At 41.8% G+C, this 17,791-nt stretch overlaps 1 protein-coding gene across 2 annotated transcripts in view; it reads left to right on the forward strand.

The window, feature by feature from the left end:
- Window positions 1-17,791, forward strand: part of gabra2a (gamma-aminobutyric acid type A receptor subunit alpha2a) — a 59,344-nt gene that overhangs the window by 14,365 nt on the left and 27,188 nt on the right. For both annotated transcript variants that reach the window (XM_051947065.1, XM_051947067.1), the window contains exon 4: window positions 9,640-9,860. In XM_051947065.1, the coding sequence (XP_051803025.1) occupies window positions 9,640-9,860 (221 nt within the window). The remainder of the gene's footprint in view (window positions 1-9,639; window positions 9,861-17,791) is intronic.

A 17,791-nucleotide genomic window follows, 5' to 3' on the forward strand; every position in this document is an offset into this window, starting at 1 on the left:
TTTTTTGGAAAAAATGTAATATCTTGGCTAAAAATCATCCCCTGGTAGCGATTGAGGGCTCATTTCAACCGCAATATACTTGGGAATACATCTAAAAAGATATCATTAAATGATATTAAAAGTTAAGGCTGCAGGGAGATTTTTCTAGACATAAGTGTAGGGTTCCACCGATGGAATTTGATGATTAAACGTAAATTTGAAAGGCGAGACATGATATTGCCTTCAAATGTTTTATTAACTAATTCTATGCAGAGTAAATGACTACTTTACAAAAAACATAACAGTGAAACATGAAGTTAGTTATCCTCCATAGGCCTATCATAACACAGGACATAAAGGCTTTTCTCTGCACTTAACCATGTAACCTAATGAATTATTCACAAAGATATTACTTAAACTACATAATGTCACGTTCATTGGGTGTTTATCTCTGTTGGGAAATTTCCTACAGCTAATACTTACTATGAACAGAATACCATCTTTTACTATGATCCATGCAGTACAAGTAAAGATAGGTGCATTTTGGTTCTCAACGAAAACTAGTTCTGCAAGCTATTTCACTGCTCTATGTAGTTTTGTTTTAATGAGAAATACAAAAATGTGAATCCTTAAAAGGAAAAATTGTGACAAAAAACTGGAAAAATCTACCAAATTTCAAGAATTTTTAATGAAATCTGCTCTAAATTGATGCCTTAAATGACCATTTTCAAAATTTGAAGGCAGTTGTTACACTTAGAGACATCTAGAAGTCTTTTTATACTGCAAAGTATGTGTATATTAGAAGTACTACTTACAATTTCGATACATACGTGTTACCATCAATCGCCCAAGGTCCACACAGGGGAACTTAGACCTTCTTCAGTAAAATTTGATCTGCGAGAGTTGCCATAAGCCAGATTTTCTGACACTTGTATTTTTCAACACCTGACATCCTATTCTTTCAGAAAATATATACTTTCCCATATCTGGCTTATGGCAAGTGAAAATATTCTGGGTGGTACATGAAAATAGTCTCGGAAAAAAAAGTGAAAATTTACTATATTTTTTCAAACTTTGCAGAAATCTAAATTTAAGCAATTAAGAAAATTTGGAGCAGGTAAACCTGAATATAATATCATTTTTTTTTACAGACATTTGAAATTGCCGCCTTTTTTTTCAACCTTAGATTCAAACTGGCCTAACTTTTTAAAGAATAGACCGTTTGACTTGATTTTTTTTTGTTGTTGTTGTTGAACTGGATTTTTATTCTACTATAAGAAAGACAAATATAAAAGCAATTTGGAAGGGGTCAAATTTTCTAGATTTCCAGGTCCCAGCCCACTGTGGCCTCTGTGAAAGTATCAAATTTTCTGATTTGTGGAGATGGCTGTGCCTCTTGCTTAGTTTTTGCAGGTTGTGTCTCTGGTAAAAGACATGTTGGTTAGAATATAGTGTTTAGGTTTATCTTAGTTTGGAAAGATGTTACAGTACTCCAGATAGCTCTGGCCAGGAGGCACAACAAGTCTCTTCATGATACCATAAGTTCCGCTGCACTGACACCTAGGGGCTGGGTATCAATCTAAAAGTTTCAATACCAGTACCAATACTGATACCTTCACTTCAATACCGGTTCCTAAACGATACTTTTTTCGATACCAGTTTTACAATATATACTCTAACAGAATGAAAATTGCATTACACATTACTTTTCACATCTTGAGTGGAAAAACAGAACATTTGCGGGGGCGTGCGTGCCACAGCATGTTTTTTTTTTCCGGCTTGCCGCAATCACGTTTAATGTTACAGCCAATCACAGGTTTGCTTTATCATAATCACGTGATAAGTACCGGAACATGGAATCGAAAGACCAGGCTTATTTTGATGCTCATTACTACCGAAACATTTCGGTCGGTGCCATTAAAGAACCGAAGTTCGGTACTCAGCCCTACTGACACCAGCAAATGAATTATTGAATATTTTTCTGTATAACAGGAAAACTAAGCACGCTTGACAAAGATTGCTGTGTTTGTTATTGATTTGTCCTTAATGTTTAAAAAAAAGCAATGGAATTGTCTTTAACACTAAAAAAGGAGCAGATTACTGAGTTTGTTTTTTTTTGAATTTGTTCAAAGCTGTCCTTGCTGTCAACAGTCTACATGCTACCTTTAGAAACTTGGGGGAAAAAAACACAAGCAGTGGAAGTTAACTATTTATTCTTCTTAGTCAAGTTCATTATGTCTTTTTGTGGGAATTTTTTTTGAAGAATTGCAAAACTATACATTTTTGGAAAGGTTATTGTCTCAGGAATCAGAAAATCAATGTTTGCATTTGCTCAGATGTGTATATGGCAGCCATATTGGAATGAACAAAATGGTCACCATAAAATGTATATTTTTGCATATCGTGGCTTGTAAATGAGATAAAACGTTGATTTTAATGGCTAAACCTACATTTTCAGGGTCAAGGAATCCAATGGCCCAAGTTATTGTTTCCGATTTTATGTATTATCCCATTGAAGAAATCATAAACCACCATATCGGTAAAAAAACAACACATCCCAGACAGTCAGACAGATACTAACACAGACTTGTTTTGAGATTTCTTTCAAATTTTATCTTTGAATAACCATTTTAAACATCTTGACATAATCATTGACAGTCTTTATGCATCGTCGTAATCATCATCATCATCATCACTATGGTGTATCAGAGCATGAGAATCTTCATCGTTCTGGCAGTGGCTGCTGCACTGACACATGTCAGTACAGGCTAAGTCCATTGCTTTGCAGGAACATCTGCCAGAAGAGCAGTCTGATCTACACCTGCATTGGACCATCTCAAGGATGGCCTTTGGTGTCACGGTCTGAGCTGGTGGACCCGAGCAGAGAGCCACACTACCAAGGCTGGTTGAGGAGAAAGTGTTTTATTGTGCGGGGGTGAGTAATGGCAACCCGGTCTCACGGGGATTCGTGAAACTGTCACGTAAGTTTTAGTTTCGGTTTCGTGCGCACCAACACGATTTCGTCATGTTTTTCGTGCCGCTCACCACGAAATGTTTTTCGCTGTGGTAATCACATCTGAAAGTGGTTTATACCGGCGGATTCATGACGATCTAAGCTGTCCATCGGTGTATACTGCTTGTGTGATTGCGTTTGCGGCCGCCGGACATTCTTGAAATTCCTATGCAAATTGGTAAGTGTACCACCGGCTTATGGTTAGGCTATGGTTAGGGTTATGTTTAGGGACGATGTCATGCAAAATATAGCGTTGGATTCGCCGCGGTTTTACATTAAAAATATAATATACACATTCTTTTGAAATACGTTCTGAGTGGCACGAAAAGTCCGCCGTTTAAAATACATTGGTGCGCATTTCGTGGTGAGCGGCACGAAAAACATGACGAAATCGTGTTGGTGCGCACGAAGCCGAAACAAAAATTTACGTGACAGTTTCACGAATCCTCGTGAGATCGGGCTGGTAATGGTGGCTAGGTGGGGGAAAACCAGGGTGCAGGAGTGGGGGGTCCAGGCAGGAGTGGGGGGTCCAGGCAGGAGTGGGGGGTCCAGGCAGGAGTGGGGGGTCCAGGCAGGAGTGGGGGTCCAGGCAGGAGAAACCGGTGAAGGCTGGTCTGGGGGAGAGCCGGAGGGGAAGGAGGATGGCGGGGGATCCCGGACAGCTGACTGTGAGGAGGCAGGAGAAAACAAACGTGAGAAAAACAGGGTAGAAACTCAAACAGATAATGCAAAAGGCTAGAGAGCAAACCGAACTGCGTGGTTCTTGGTTAACACTCTGGCAGGGAGTGGAAGGCTGAGCCGGTACTTATTGTAGAGGTGAGTCGTTAGTGAATGATCGTCAGCTGTCCGGGAGCCATGGAGATAGTTGATTGCCTGAGTGGAGTCAGCTTGAGAAGCTAGACTCCACTCAGGCACCGAGCTGCAGGGGAAAGACAGGGCAGAGGAGCGGATGGGAGACAGGCAAGACAGACAGGGCAGAGGAGCGGATGGGAGACAGGCAAGACAGACAGGGCAGAGGAGCGGACGGGAGACAACCAGACAGACAGGGCAGAGGAGCGGACGGGAGACAACCAGACAGACAGGGCAGAGGAGCGGATGGGAGACAACCAGACAGACAGGGCAGAGGAGCGGAACTGTGACAGTACCTCCCCCTCAACGGGCGCCTCCCGGCGCCCCATGGACCCAACCAAACCTACCGGGGCAACCAAGGAGCAGACAGAGACACACATACAGACACAGGGACCAGACGGAACAGAAGGGACCAAAAAGACAGGAAGGGCAGAAAACAAGGGGAACAGACAGGAGGGAAGGACGGGAGGGACTGAAACGACAGGAGGGACGGGAGGAACAGGGAAGGACGGGAGGGAGAGAAATGGGAGAGGGACTGAACTAAGACCGGACTGAACTGAACTGAGAGCAGGGCAGGACTGGACTGAACTGAGAGCAGGGCAGGACGGGGACTGGACTGGACTGAACTGAGAGCAGGGCAGGACGGGGACTGGACCGGACTGAACTGAGAGCAGGGCAGGACGGGGACTGGACCGGACTGAACTGAGAGCAGGGCAGGACGGGGACTGGACCGGACTGAACTGGGAGCAGAGCAGGGCAGGACGGGGACTGGACCGGACTGAACTGGGAGCAGAGCAGGGCAGGACGGGGACTGGACCGGACTGAACTGGGAGCAGGGCAGGACGGGGACTGGGCTGGCCAGACAGTAGCTCCGGGGGTCGGCCCGAAGGCAGAACTGGCCGGGGATGGACAGGGCGGAGGAAAAAATGTTGAAGCTTTTTAACTTGGACCAGCGGATTCCTTGACCCTGAAAATGTAGGTTTAGACATTAAAATCAACGTTTCATTTCATTTAGGAGCCAGGATATGAAAATACATACATTTTATGGCGGCCATTTTGTAAATTCCAATATGGCCGCCATATACACATCTGGGCAAATGCAAACATTGTTTTTCTGATTCCTTAGACAATTACCTTTCCGAAAATGTATAGTTTTGCAATTCTTCAAAGAAATTCCCAAAAAAAGTTAAAATCAATACATAAGGAACCTGACTATCTTATGGTTTCTAGTTGGTGTCTGTGTGCAACCCGGTCTCACGACGATTCGTGAAACTGTCACGTAAATTTTTGTTTCGGTTTCGTGCGCACCAACACGATTTCGTCATGTTTTTCGTGCCGCTCACAACGAAATTTTTTTCGTGCCGCTCACAACGAAACCCGCTGTGGTAATCACATCTGAAAGTGGTTTATACCGGCGGATTCATGACAATCTAAGCTTTCCATCGGCGTATACTGTTTGTGTAATCGTGTTTGCAGCCGTCGGACATTCTTAGAATCGCGTTTGCACCCTTTGGACATTCTTTAAATTCCTATGCAAATTGGTAAGTGTACCACCGGGTTATGGTTAGGGTTATGGTTAGGGATGATGTAATGCAAAATATAGCGTTGGATTCGCAACGGTTTCACATTAAAAATATAATATACCCATTCGTTTGAAATACGTTCTGAGTGGCACGAAAAGTCCGCCGTTTAAAATACATTGGTGTGCATTTCGTTGTGAGCGGCACGAAAAACATGACGAAATCGTGTTGGTGCGCACGAAACCGAAACAAAAATTTACGTGACAGTTTCACGAATCCTCGTGAGATCGGGCTGCTGTGTACCTTTGTGTAGCCCTGACTTGTAGATCCATTTTTGAGGAAGCATAACAGTGGCATGGACTCAACCTGTGACTTTTCAATTCAATTCTAAGTTGTTGGGGTTCATTTGACATTTTCATTTTGGTGTGTGTTCTGTGTCTGGGCTACTTATTTCTCTAACAATTTGCTATCGCTATGTATATATTTTGTTTTCAAAATACTTGATGGTATTTCTAGTATTGTTTTAGCCAATACCGTGGTCTTCCTTGAAAACCTCAGGTTTACATACAGTCAAACAAGTCTAAGTCATCTTCATCAAAGTTCAGTGGCAAGATCCGAACAGACCATGTAGTATCTCATGACTGCTGACAGGACTATCAGGCCAAGAGTTGATCTCCCTGGGCAACCGTACAGGAATATGTGGCACAGCTAATTTTGCTGTCATACATCAGAGTTGCAAAGAACAATTATGCTCTTCTATCTGTTAAGCTGTCTGTTTTTTTCACCCTTTGCTATTCCCATTTCAGTGTGTTTTGCAATAACGTAATATCCAACTTCAGAACAGAATTTTTAACAGCCCATGAATTTTTATTTTTTATGTTGTTAGGAATGGGTGGACTCATGACCAAAATGCAATATTGTGCTTTTGCTGAAAAGTGGCAGCAGAGGTAATGACCAAACTTTGGTGCTTTAAATCACAATCATCTCAATATAAACCACCAGGGTTTCTGTTCACAGCAACAGGCGAGTAAATGTCATGTGTACTTTAGCTGAATAACAGTCTTTAGTTTACACATTAGGTTACCAAATAGATAATGAATCAATGCCACAAACAGCAGTTATGAAAAATGTCATTTTTTATCCCCAGGTGCCACTTGAATACAATCCATAAAAATATGTAGGAGTAGCTAAAAGCAAAAAGCCAGTCTAAGATTTATTTATTTCCTCTGTCTCTTCACCTCAGTCATGATGTCTGTACTGAGAATAATGAGATAATTACTTCTTCCAGCAATCTGAAGAACCATAGTTGGTGGTGTGTCACATAGTGCCATAAAGCATTATGCACTTTTTGCAATCATACCATAAAAGGTATGTAATGCAAGAACAGACACTTAGGGTGTGGAGATGGTACAAATGGCAACATTATCTTTTCACCACCAAATCATTTTCTCTCGCCATCGAAATAGTTTTGATGCAGATTTTTAAGTAAAATAGTTGCATAATATTGATTTCATATAAACCTGAAATAATTCAAACCTTTTCTTTTACGAAAGTGAATAATAAGCATGGTCACAGTTAAATATCAAAATCCAGTGTGCTGACACTCTCATTGAACTGTTACAATGCTTCTGCGCACATATACACATATGCACCAACACATAATACACATTTCTTACCTTAAAAGCCTTCCTCATTTTTTCATCACAATCCCAACCAATTCCCCACTCCCAACTGACTTTTCTCAAATATTCAAGTGCCACAGAGGTAAAATGCAGAAGGATAGAAGTAGTTCTGGTTTCAACAGCATATTCAAAAGACAGAAAAAAAGAGATGGTCTCATATTTAATACATTCTACATCCTCATCAAACTTGCATCAGATAGTGGCACTTCACTTTGTGTATGTCTTACTCACCCATTCACTCACATGCACGCATGCATGCAGGCACACACACACACTGTATATTCCTATCCTTGTGGGGATCTACCATTGACTCCCATTCATATCTAACCCCTAACCCTTACCCTAACCCTAACCAAAACAATGCCTAACCCTAAAGAAACGTTTTTGCACTTTTACTTTTTTCAGTAACAACAACATGGCAAAGAAAACACTGTTTCCCCTCATGGGGACCCAAATGAGGTCCCCACAAATGACATTTCTTTTGGTTTTCCTATGGTTGGGAGGACATTAGGTCCCCGCAACCCCTATAATTACCCACCCACGCACACACTCACACTCACACACACACACACACACACACACACACACACACACACACACACACACACACACACACACACACACACACACACACACACACACTGTAGGTGTGAATGTGAGTGTGATTGTTTTTCTATGTATGTAGCCCTGCAATAGATTGGCGAACTGCAAGGGTGTCTCCTGGCTTCACTGTTAGTCAGCTGGGATGGGCTCCATCCCCCCTGCCTAATGAGGATTAAGTGGTGTATAGATAATGAATGGATTTCTATATCATTAATAAATTGTTACACTCTTTTTTTTTTTTAAACAAAGACAAGTGTTGCTTACCCATAAGCTTTTTGTTGATCCAAATGACTGGTCTATACTCACTGTTAGCAGCCATCCTTCATTACTCAGTGAAAACTTGCTCAACTCATAGGATCAGCTCTGTATTTTTAGACTTGACAAATTATGAGACTGAAAATCAGTTACCCTTAAAGAGTATATTTTATTCTACTTTTTATTAATGCATTTTTTTATTTTTTTGGTTGGCCCTTAAATGAGCCTGTAACAAAGCTCACTTTTTAAGGACATAAGATGTGTATGCAGTTGAATAAAAGAGCTTAAAAAATTCAACCTGGATTTATATCAAATTGATGTTGACTGTTCCAATCCAATCCAGCTTTATTTATATAGCACTTTTACCAACCAACAATGGCCCAAAGTGCTGTACATACATGTACGTAGAGCAGGGCAAATAAAATCAGCACTAAAAGCAAATACAATATAAAAATACACAATCGATGCACGAAAAACAAATAAAATCAGAGATACATAATAAAAGCACTAAAACCAAATAGAATCACAAAATAAAAGACACTAAAAAATAAATAAAAACCGAGAAACACAATATAGGCACTAAAACATAAATAAAATCAGTGTCTCATGCTGGATTGAAAGCCAGGGAATAAAAGTGCATTTTAAGATGAGTCTTAAAAATGGTGCAAGGGCAATTTGTTCCATAAAATTGGTGCAGAAGGCTCTGTCCCCTCTGAGCATCCGCTTTGACTTTTGGTTTCATAAAGTCAGAACAATAGTCAATAGTCATTATTTTGGATCAAATGGGGTCCAGTGCATATAAAATACACCTGACCAGTACTATTACAGTGAATGCATACAGCAAGATGTGAAACATCAAGGTGGGATTGTGTCATGGGTCTGCATCATTCTAAAACATGGATGTCAATGACAGTTATGGCTAGCCTTCTGAATGCAAGTTTATTCAAGTACAATGAAAACATGACTCCGAGTCTCTTAACAAGAGAAGGGTTTTTCCTAGCATAACTGTGATCGTACACACTCCAACAATCATAAGTTTTTAAAAAGGAAAAAAGTGAAAATGATGATGTGGCTAAGAATTTTCAGTTACTTTCATCTAGCTGCTTTAAAATATTTGGGAGTCGGCAGTTGCAGCAAAAGCTCTTCAGCAAAACTGAAATGAAGAATGGCTATATATTTCTGTACAGATTTGCACATCCATGACAAGAAGGATCAAATATTTCAAATATATATGGAAAATGTTAGAAACAGAAGAATATAATCTCACTATTTAATTAGAAGTGTACAGACTTTTGTTGCAGTTGGTTCCTAAATATGGCCCTTTCTGCCCCCAACAGTGCCTCCCTCCACTACTTTAAATATGTTTGTTTCTGTGCAGCTACAATTTGGATTTAAAATATGTTACATGTGATGAACGAGGTTAAGATTCAGGATTTTCTGAATTAATTTAACCTAAACTTCAAAACACCCCACTCTTATCATCCAGCACCATCTATGGTTGAGACAAGCACTTTGTGTGCAGCAAGACGTCTATTGGGATAGGGGAAATGTTTGTCCTATTTCAGTGTACAGGTTCCATAGTCATAGCATTTTACTTGCTGGTTCACTGGTATGATTTATTGCCGTCCTGCAGAGGGAAAAAACAAAACATTATCAAACTGGTTACCACTTGTGTTTCTCTCACTCATTCAGCTCAGCATCTTTTGACATTGCTCTTCCTGCTCTGTTTTCCTCTCAGGAGTACACTGTAGACGTTTTCTTCCGCCAGAGTTGGAAGGATGAGCGATTGAAGTTCCATGGACCAATGAACATTTTGCCTCTCAACAACCTAATGGCTAGTAAGATCTGGACCCCTGACACGTTCTTTCATAATGGCAAGAAATCTGTGGCCCACAACATGACCATGCCCAATAAACTACTTAGAATCATGGAGGATGGAACCTTGCTCTACACTATGAGGTACTAATTTTATCCCTTTTCTGTTATGATCCCCATCCCAACTCCCCTCCTTCTCCTTCTTTTCCTTTCTTTCTATTTTTTTTCCCTTTATTTCTCCCTGCCTCTGCATCTGTCTTGTAATCTGCCCCCCACCCCACCCCCCATGCCTGCCCACCTGTTGAGCCACCACTGGCTCTTCCCCTTGGACCCCTGCTCCCACAGCTGGACTTTGACTTGCTGCCCTCGATGGCTGTCTCTCAACCTGTTCCATTGTCTCCCCTCTGACACAGATTCCCCGAACCTGCCTTATTCTCAGTTTATTTGGCTAAACTCTGGTGGCTTCCTTTTCTTTACCTCAGCCTGTTGCTGTTAAGTTTGGTTTGTTTCTTTAAATAAAGACCTTTGTTTAAATGTGATCTGTCTCTGCCTGCTCCTGTGTGTCTGCACCTGGGTTCTCCAACCCCCCATGACAATTTCTAATGTGATATTTTCATTCAACCAGTTTTTACTGCTGTATGTATGTACATAGTCTGTCAATTACAATTTAGTTCACAAGCGATGCTGCAAAAAAAGATTGTGAATCAAGCTGCAAATGTACATTGTGGTTTTCTACTGTACAGCACAGCAAGTTAAACTTGTTCACGATATACACTGAGAAAGTTTACTAGACACAAACTGGACTCTGTTCCCTGCATTGTCTTAAGATTATTGTGGCTGTTACTGTTATTACTATTGTAGCGATATTGCCTTATTAAACGTTAATTTAATAAGTATGCACTCGTTATGAAATGGGGCACCACTCTACAAAGTAGAGAAATAAAATAACTGATAATGGATTAATTCAGTTGAACAGTCTAATATCTGAATGTCGAGAATCCTCGAAAAACATTGACCCCAGTCAACACATATAAACGCAAAAGAGACTGTAATTTTGGGTTAAATGAAAGATATTTATTGACTAAAACTAATAACAAAACAGTGATTAATACAGTAATAAGTATAATGGTGTTTGTGTGTGTGGAATAATAAGTGTGTGTGGGTGAGAATAGGGGTGTGTGTGTGTGTGTGTGTGTTAATTATTCAGATTTGCATTTCTAACTAGGATTATGGACTGAGTAATCAGACCGCTGAAAGTATGACGAGATGATTAATAATTTGGAAAATGAACGACTGATAAGTGACTAAACGGAGTTATTAAAAGAGGACTTTGGAAGCTATTTAAGGAAGATTTCAAGCTATTTTAAGACGTCAACCCAATAATTCAGATCACACCAATGTGTTTGCTGGCTTACTTTGTTGGAGAACGGGTCACTCACGAGGTCCGGCTGGGACTGCGTTGCCTTGAACGGACCTGACTATACGGGTCAGCTGATGCTCCGGCCGTGAAGTCTGTCGCTATGGCAACGTCTTGGCGTCCTGCTGTCTGGTAGCTGTTGATGCTTTTGAGTGCCTCTGGTTCGGTTCGGGCCAGCTGGGTGGATCTCAGCAGATGGTGAGAAGAACGCAGGAGCCGTTCTTCCTTCTCGGGGGTTGACTTGACTGAAAAATAGCTTGATAACAAAACAAAACTGCAGGCTCTTGGTTTGTCTCAGTCAGCCGTTTTGGCTGGAGAACAGACGAATAGAGAGCCGCTAAAAAACGGGATCGAATTAGTTCTTGATTAAAAAAATGATTGTTGTGAAACAAAAATGGACTTGATTTGTTTAAATAGTGAGCGAAGATATCTATTCTTTGATTTAAAAGAAAAATGATTAAGAGTCGTGGTTAGCAAAGGCCAGCTCTGCTACCAGGATAAGCTTAGAATAAAGAGGACAAAAGATAGTGAAAGGCGCCAAAGAAAGAACAAAAGAACCGCTCGAACTTAGTTTCTGTAAGCGAGTTAGTAAGAAGAGAGCAAAGGCGAAAGAGAAAGAGCAACGTAAGATGGCTGGTTTTAAGGGTTTTCTCTGAGAAGGGGCGTGGAAGTGTCGGCTGAGGCGCGCATTCCTTTGAATCTGAAGGAGGAACCTCCTTGGGCTCAGAGGGGAGAGATGAAACCGGATCAAATAATGATTAAAAATATTAAAACGCGCAAAAAGAACGATCTGTTTACTCCTCCATGGTCCTTACAATATATTTTAAACAATCAAAGATAAAATAAACTGATTATACAAGCTAGTCTAAGAATATGTGAGTTCTAGTTTCTATTTATATGTTCGTGTGCATCCTAATGGTTATTATATGTATCACAGTGAAGACATGGTAACATACGTTCATACAAGGCAGAATAAAACAGTTTTCACTTCTTTGAAACCTGGATAAAGCGAAGTTTTATAATTAATACACTGTAAATCTCGATATGTCATGGCATTCCGACGTCAATAGGGGGCAATGTTGAGCTGTGGAAGCAAAAATGTACTGTTCATGAGCAACACAATAGGTTTGATAACTTTCGATCTAAACCAGCTAGAAAAACGGGAGTTGGTTCAAAATGCATGTTGACATCTCACTGTATCTTTTGTAAACACAGAACAACAAAAATACATTTTTGGATATGAATTTTAGAAGTTCTATGACTGAACAAAGGAGAAAGTCTCTGCAGAGGTGAGAAGCAGGTCATTAGAATATTTATGACCCTGCTTATCTGATGGCAGACCGGGAGAGCAGCAGAGGTCCAGCTGCGAGGACACTTAGTTCATCAAAGCAGTTCTGTCGGTGTGGACCACAAACATTTGAATGGTAATTAAATTTAAAGGTGTTAACAGTTCTCTGCAGGGACTCTGGAGTCTCTCTGTAGAAGAGGAAACAATAGGAGAAATCTCTGATAGGAACACGTGTGTCTCTTCTTTGGAAAGAAAAGAGGTTTTCTTTAAAAGTCAGAGGTCATCATAAACATGAATCTAGGGTGTCCTGGCGAATGGTACAGATGTCTCTGAATCGCATCTGGGATGATACAGGTCTCTCTCTGGTCATAAAAAAGCACTTTGGGCTCTTAGTCTTGTTTGTTTAAGCTTTCTGAGAGGAGAGAGTTTGTTGTTATCTGAGGAGGAGATCCCCTGTGGAATGTTAAGTGATCACTTAAAACCTGGATCTCACTACACTATTCTTTCCTGGATTATATAAAACTTGCCAGCTGACTAAATGGCACAGAAAACATATTTTAAAAAACAAAAAAATATTTGATTAGATTTGTTTTGTTCAGATAATGCTCCGTTAACTTGGTGACAAGTTAGTGGAGTTATATTATGTGCTGGTACTTCTGCCAGACTCCCCGCCTCAGCCTGCTTAGCTGGAGTTTCTCTCTCTCCTTCTTTACTTCTCCCTTCTCTCCCTCTCGCTCTGGGAGCTGTGTGGCTGATCACAGGAGTGACGGCAGCTGTACAGGGACTTGCTCAAATGATAACAGCAATCATCTCCCTCTCCATAAAGACCTAATTCCAACATTCTTTGCCAGACCATTGACTCTGGTAAACCATTCCTCTGGACCAGTTTCCTGCCCTGTCTTCCTCCTGTCCACCCTGGTCACAAACTGCTCCACATTCCTATGTGCTTACCACCCTGTCTGCACTCGCCTCTAATCCCACTCCAGGACTGGCCCAGCCTTTTCACAATCTGCTGTTCTCACCAGACCCCAATTCATTGTAGCCAGCTAGTAGCATAACTATTGTGCTACCCCAGTAGTCTTCCTGAGACTCTTTCAGGAGCATTTCTGAGGGCCTCAAAGGAATCTGTGAAAGATGAGCTGGCCTCCCATAATGACACTTCCTATCTGGACAAACAAATCTCAAGATGTGTCATTTCCACCAAGGGAACCGGATGAAAACCATTGGTTCAAGGTAACGACCGGTGCGGGTCTGCTTCAGGTCTCTTGCTGCCGAAATCCCCGTTTGCTTTTCCACCGGCTATGAGCCGAGTTGCGGCAGCGTCGTTGTGTCACCGCAAGACGTCAGTACGTCACTGCGTACGTAGCCGTTCAACAACGTTCGCGCTTTACGGAAGCCCACACATGAGCAATGGAGGACCTCTCTGGAGGAGCGGTGTTTCTTGCTGTTCTAATCTTTCTTGCGATCCATGAACAGAATGACAGTCTGATAGCGATCGCCCACCGGCGTCGCCGTGACATTAACCGGCGATTACGCGTAAGACAGGTAATTATGTTTCGGTACTTAACAGTAAACGTGCTAGCGTTAGCTTAGCTGCTTAGCTTCGACTACGCTTGTATTGATTACAAGAGCAATAAGATGATGAAATACATATGTTTATTTTTTCAGATGTTGTTAAGGCGGAATGTGAGGCAGAGATTGCCTGTTGTCTGGGCACATCCACAGTCACGCTACTGGTGGGACACAATTGTCCCGGATTTCAGCCCGCAACAGTTTGTCCAAAACTTCCGCGTGTCCCGGGAGTCATTTCAGTACATCTGCGACCGGACCAGAGACATCTTGACAAAAAAAGACACAAACTACCGCTTGTGTGTCCCAGTCCGAAAGCGGATCGCGATTGCCATCTGGAAACTGGCTACAGGCAGTGAATACAGGACCATCAGCCATCTTTTCGGAGTAGGCCTGAGCACTGTGTTCAACTGTGTACAGGAATTTTGTAATGCAGTCATCGATGTGCTTCTTCCTGTACACATCAGGACTCCTGATTCCACTAAACTAGTGGAAATGGCCAATTTTTTTTAACAGTCGTTGGAGAGTGCCACAGTGTGTGGGTGCAATAGATGGCAGCCACTTGCCAATAATTGCACCAGAAGCATATCCCAAGGACTACTTCAGCCACAAAGGATGGCATTCAATTGTTCTGCAGGCAGTTGTGGATGGCAAAGGGCTTTTCTGGGATGTGTGTGTTGGCTTTCCAGGGAGTGTACATGATGCTAGAGTACTTAAACAGTCACATTTGTGGAACATTTTAAGTGATGGACAATTACTGGGGCAAAACAAACTGACCATCTCTGGCTGTGATGTTGGACATTACCTTATTGGTGAGCCGGCCTACCCCATGCTGAAGTGGCTCATGAAGCCGTTTTCTGACACTGGCAGACTGACTCCAGAGCAGCACACATACAACTACAGGCTGAGGAGTGCACGATCAGTGGTAGAAATGGCTTTTGGGAGATTGAAAGGACGATGGAGGTGCCTCCTGAAAAGAAATGACTGCAAGCTGGAGCTTTGCAAGAAAATGGCGCTGACCTGCTGTGTACTTCACAATATTTGTGAGGAACATGGGGATACCATTGGTGAGGAGCTCCCACACAGACATGTGCACGTTCAGCCTTCTGTCCAACCATTGCCTGACCACGGAACTCAAGAAGGGAGTGATGTTAGAGCAGCTTTATTCGAATATTTTAACCATGCTGATTAATGTTTTTCAGGTGACTCAAGACATGCTCACTGTTGATATTGTTTGGATTGAAATACCCACCACTGCTGTTACCATTGCTTCAATAAAGTTTGAGATGAAGACATTTCTATTGCAGGCTTCTATTTAAATGCCTGTCCATCACAACATATCACAGGCTTTCTGCAGGGCTTTAAAAGGCATCCAGTCACTAAATTGATTTTGTGAACAGTTTCAATAACTGATGTAATAATGGATTGTAAGATTCGACCCACTTCCAAGTTCCCCAATTTCCAAACCCAAGCAGATACACAAATCACAGTCATTGAAAAGTCAATATTTTCAGAAATTTTTGCAAAAATGGCCTAAAGAATGTGTGGTGCCAACAATTCACTGTAAAGAATTTACATACAATGTCAGACTTTCATTTTTCCTAGAATCAATTCAGTGACTTAATGCTTTATATGGCCCTGCAGAAGCCCTCCTGCAGTTGTGCAGTTCATCTCACTAGCTTGTTGTGACAGTATAAAACATGACACATGACAAAACAGGCATCTGTTATCACACTTTTTAATCACTTATACTTAAATACACACAAATTCCAAAAGCACTGCAAACCACAATCACAAACATTTACAAAACACAAGACTGGCGTGCTCATTTTTGGGCTATATGTTCCATCGCACACACCAGCCTCTCAAGCAGTCCATGGTTGCGTTCAATAGCTGTTGTGATAGCATTGTCTCTTTCAGCGAGCAGAAAATATTGTCTGTCGCTCCGCTCCAAGTACTCGATAAGGTCCGCATTTGGCCCACGCTTCCTTTTTCCTGCGTAAAAGCACACAAAGAAGTATTGGCTGTTTGTACTTGTGTCACATTCATAGATGCGCGTTATGAATATGACTTATTATGGTTATTAAAGTTATTTTTCCTTAGGGAACTTTGGATGCTTTACATGAAAACGTATTGATCATGGCTCGGTGTTAGCATAGTCTAAACAAATCTTACCAGACATGGACCGAGTGGACGCTGGCGAAGGTGTGGACGGTGTCGAGGCTGTGGGCTCCGCTGAGTCTCTGGGCTCTGTCGAGTCTTCCTCTGTCGAATCAGTGGGCTCTGGCGAATGTGTGGGCTCCGTCGACGCCGCAGAGGGGAGGGATGGGACCAGTGAGCTGCACGTCCTCTGGTCCAGTGAGTCCAATAGCGAGAACTCTATTGAAAATGAAAAAGAAACATTGTGTGTAGCACCTTTATTACAAAGCATGTTCTCCAGTAACAGATTTCTAAGTCCTTCATCCATATAATGCCTGAAAGAGTTACAAGGCACACTGTTAATAATTTCCAACAGCGTTAAAGACGTGGTTGTATTTGAGGTACAACTAAAAATAAACAAAAAAACATGAATGACAAATAAATACATTGAATTTCCACATCAGTAAAGTTGAAAAGCCACAGAGCAATCGCAATTGTACCCTGAAATTATTATAATGGCTGCGTTGCATGTGCTGTCTGTACTGCAGTCAATTCCATCCATCGTCAGTACAAAAAAAATCGCTAATATTCTATTTGTAAATAAAAACACGACGAGAAATACAGGGAGTATTGGACGCGCATCGCGAGGTGCATTTCCTTGAAAACTACCTATTCGTGGATTATATACAGACTTCTAGACATGTTTAGGACAAAATATGTTACTGACTTGTTTCGTCTGGATGTCCAAGGTTGGATTATGGCCGTTTTTTGCGGAATATTTTCATCTGTGTGTAGTAATGAACCCGGATATGTGAGTCGTGCTGTGTACGTTGAAGCCGTGTACAGATAAAGGATGGATGGATATTCGTTGTTTTTTGGACAAATGTGTTTATATTACCCGCTGTGGTAATCACATCTGAAAGTGGTTTATACCGGCGGACTCGTGAGAATCTAAGCTTTCCATCGGCGTATAGTGTTTGTATAGTCGCGTTTGCACTTTCAGACATTTAGCAAGTTGCTTATGCAGATAGTGTACCGCGGGCAGGACACTGAAGCGCAATTGAAGCGCAACGGGTTAACACTTTTTTGGGTCATTTGAACCAATTTTAAAGCCTGTGTTAATGACAAAGCATAACCAGCACATACATTTGAATTGTAACGACTTTTAATACATTACAAGTATTGCAATATAGCGCAGTAATGTCGTGCAATGACATGCTGCTGCTTGTCTCGCGTTCCACTTGGGCCTTGTGTCTCTCTAGCTTAGCAGCAGCTAACTGGCTAGCAAAAAATAGCCAACCTCCGATCCGACCCGTTTTACATACTACGTTAGCTGGCGTGACGTTCTTAATACTGATGTGCGACTATTGCAGCAAGCACGTTATTAGCAGCCTTACAGCCGATGTTTGAGAAGTAAAACTTACCAGTTTCAGGAGTGGATGTAGACCTGAACTCCACAGAGGCTGAGGCCGAGTTTAAGGCCCCTGACGCCTGGTTGGCCAGCCGGTCTCCTAAAACGGAATCCAATATATCAAAATGAGGAGTTCGTTTCAGCCTGCCGCTGCATCCCAGCTCCGCCTTCTGGTCTCTATAGTCCTTTTTCAGTTTCTTCAGTTTATTGACCAGCTGCTCCGTTGTTCGTATATAACCCTGGCCCTCCAT

Source organism: Acanthochromis polyacanthus, chromosome 1 (genome assembly GCF_021347895.1).
Source record: "Acanthochromis polyacanthus isolate Apoly-LR-REF ecotype Palm Island chromosome 1, KAUST_Apoly_ChrSc, whole genome shotgun sequence".
Taxonomy (NCBI): Eukaryota; Metazoa; Chordata; class Actinopteri; family Pomacentridae; genus Acanthochromis; species Acanthochromis polyacanthus.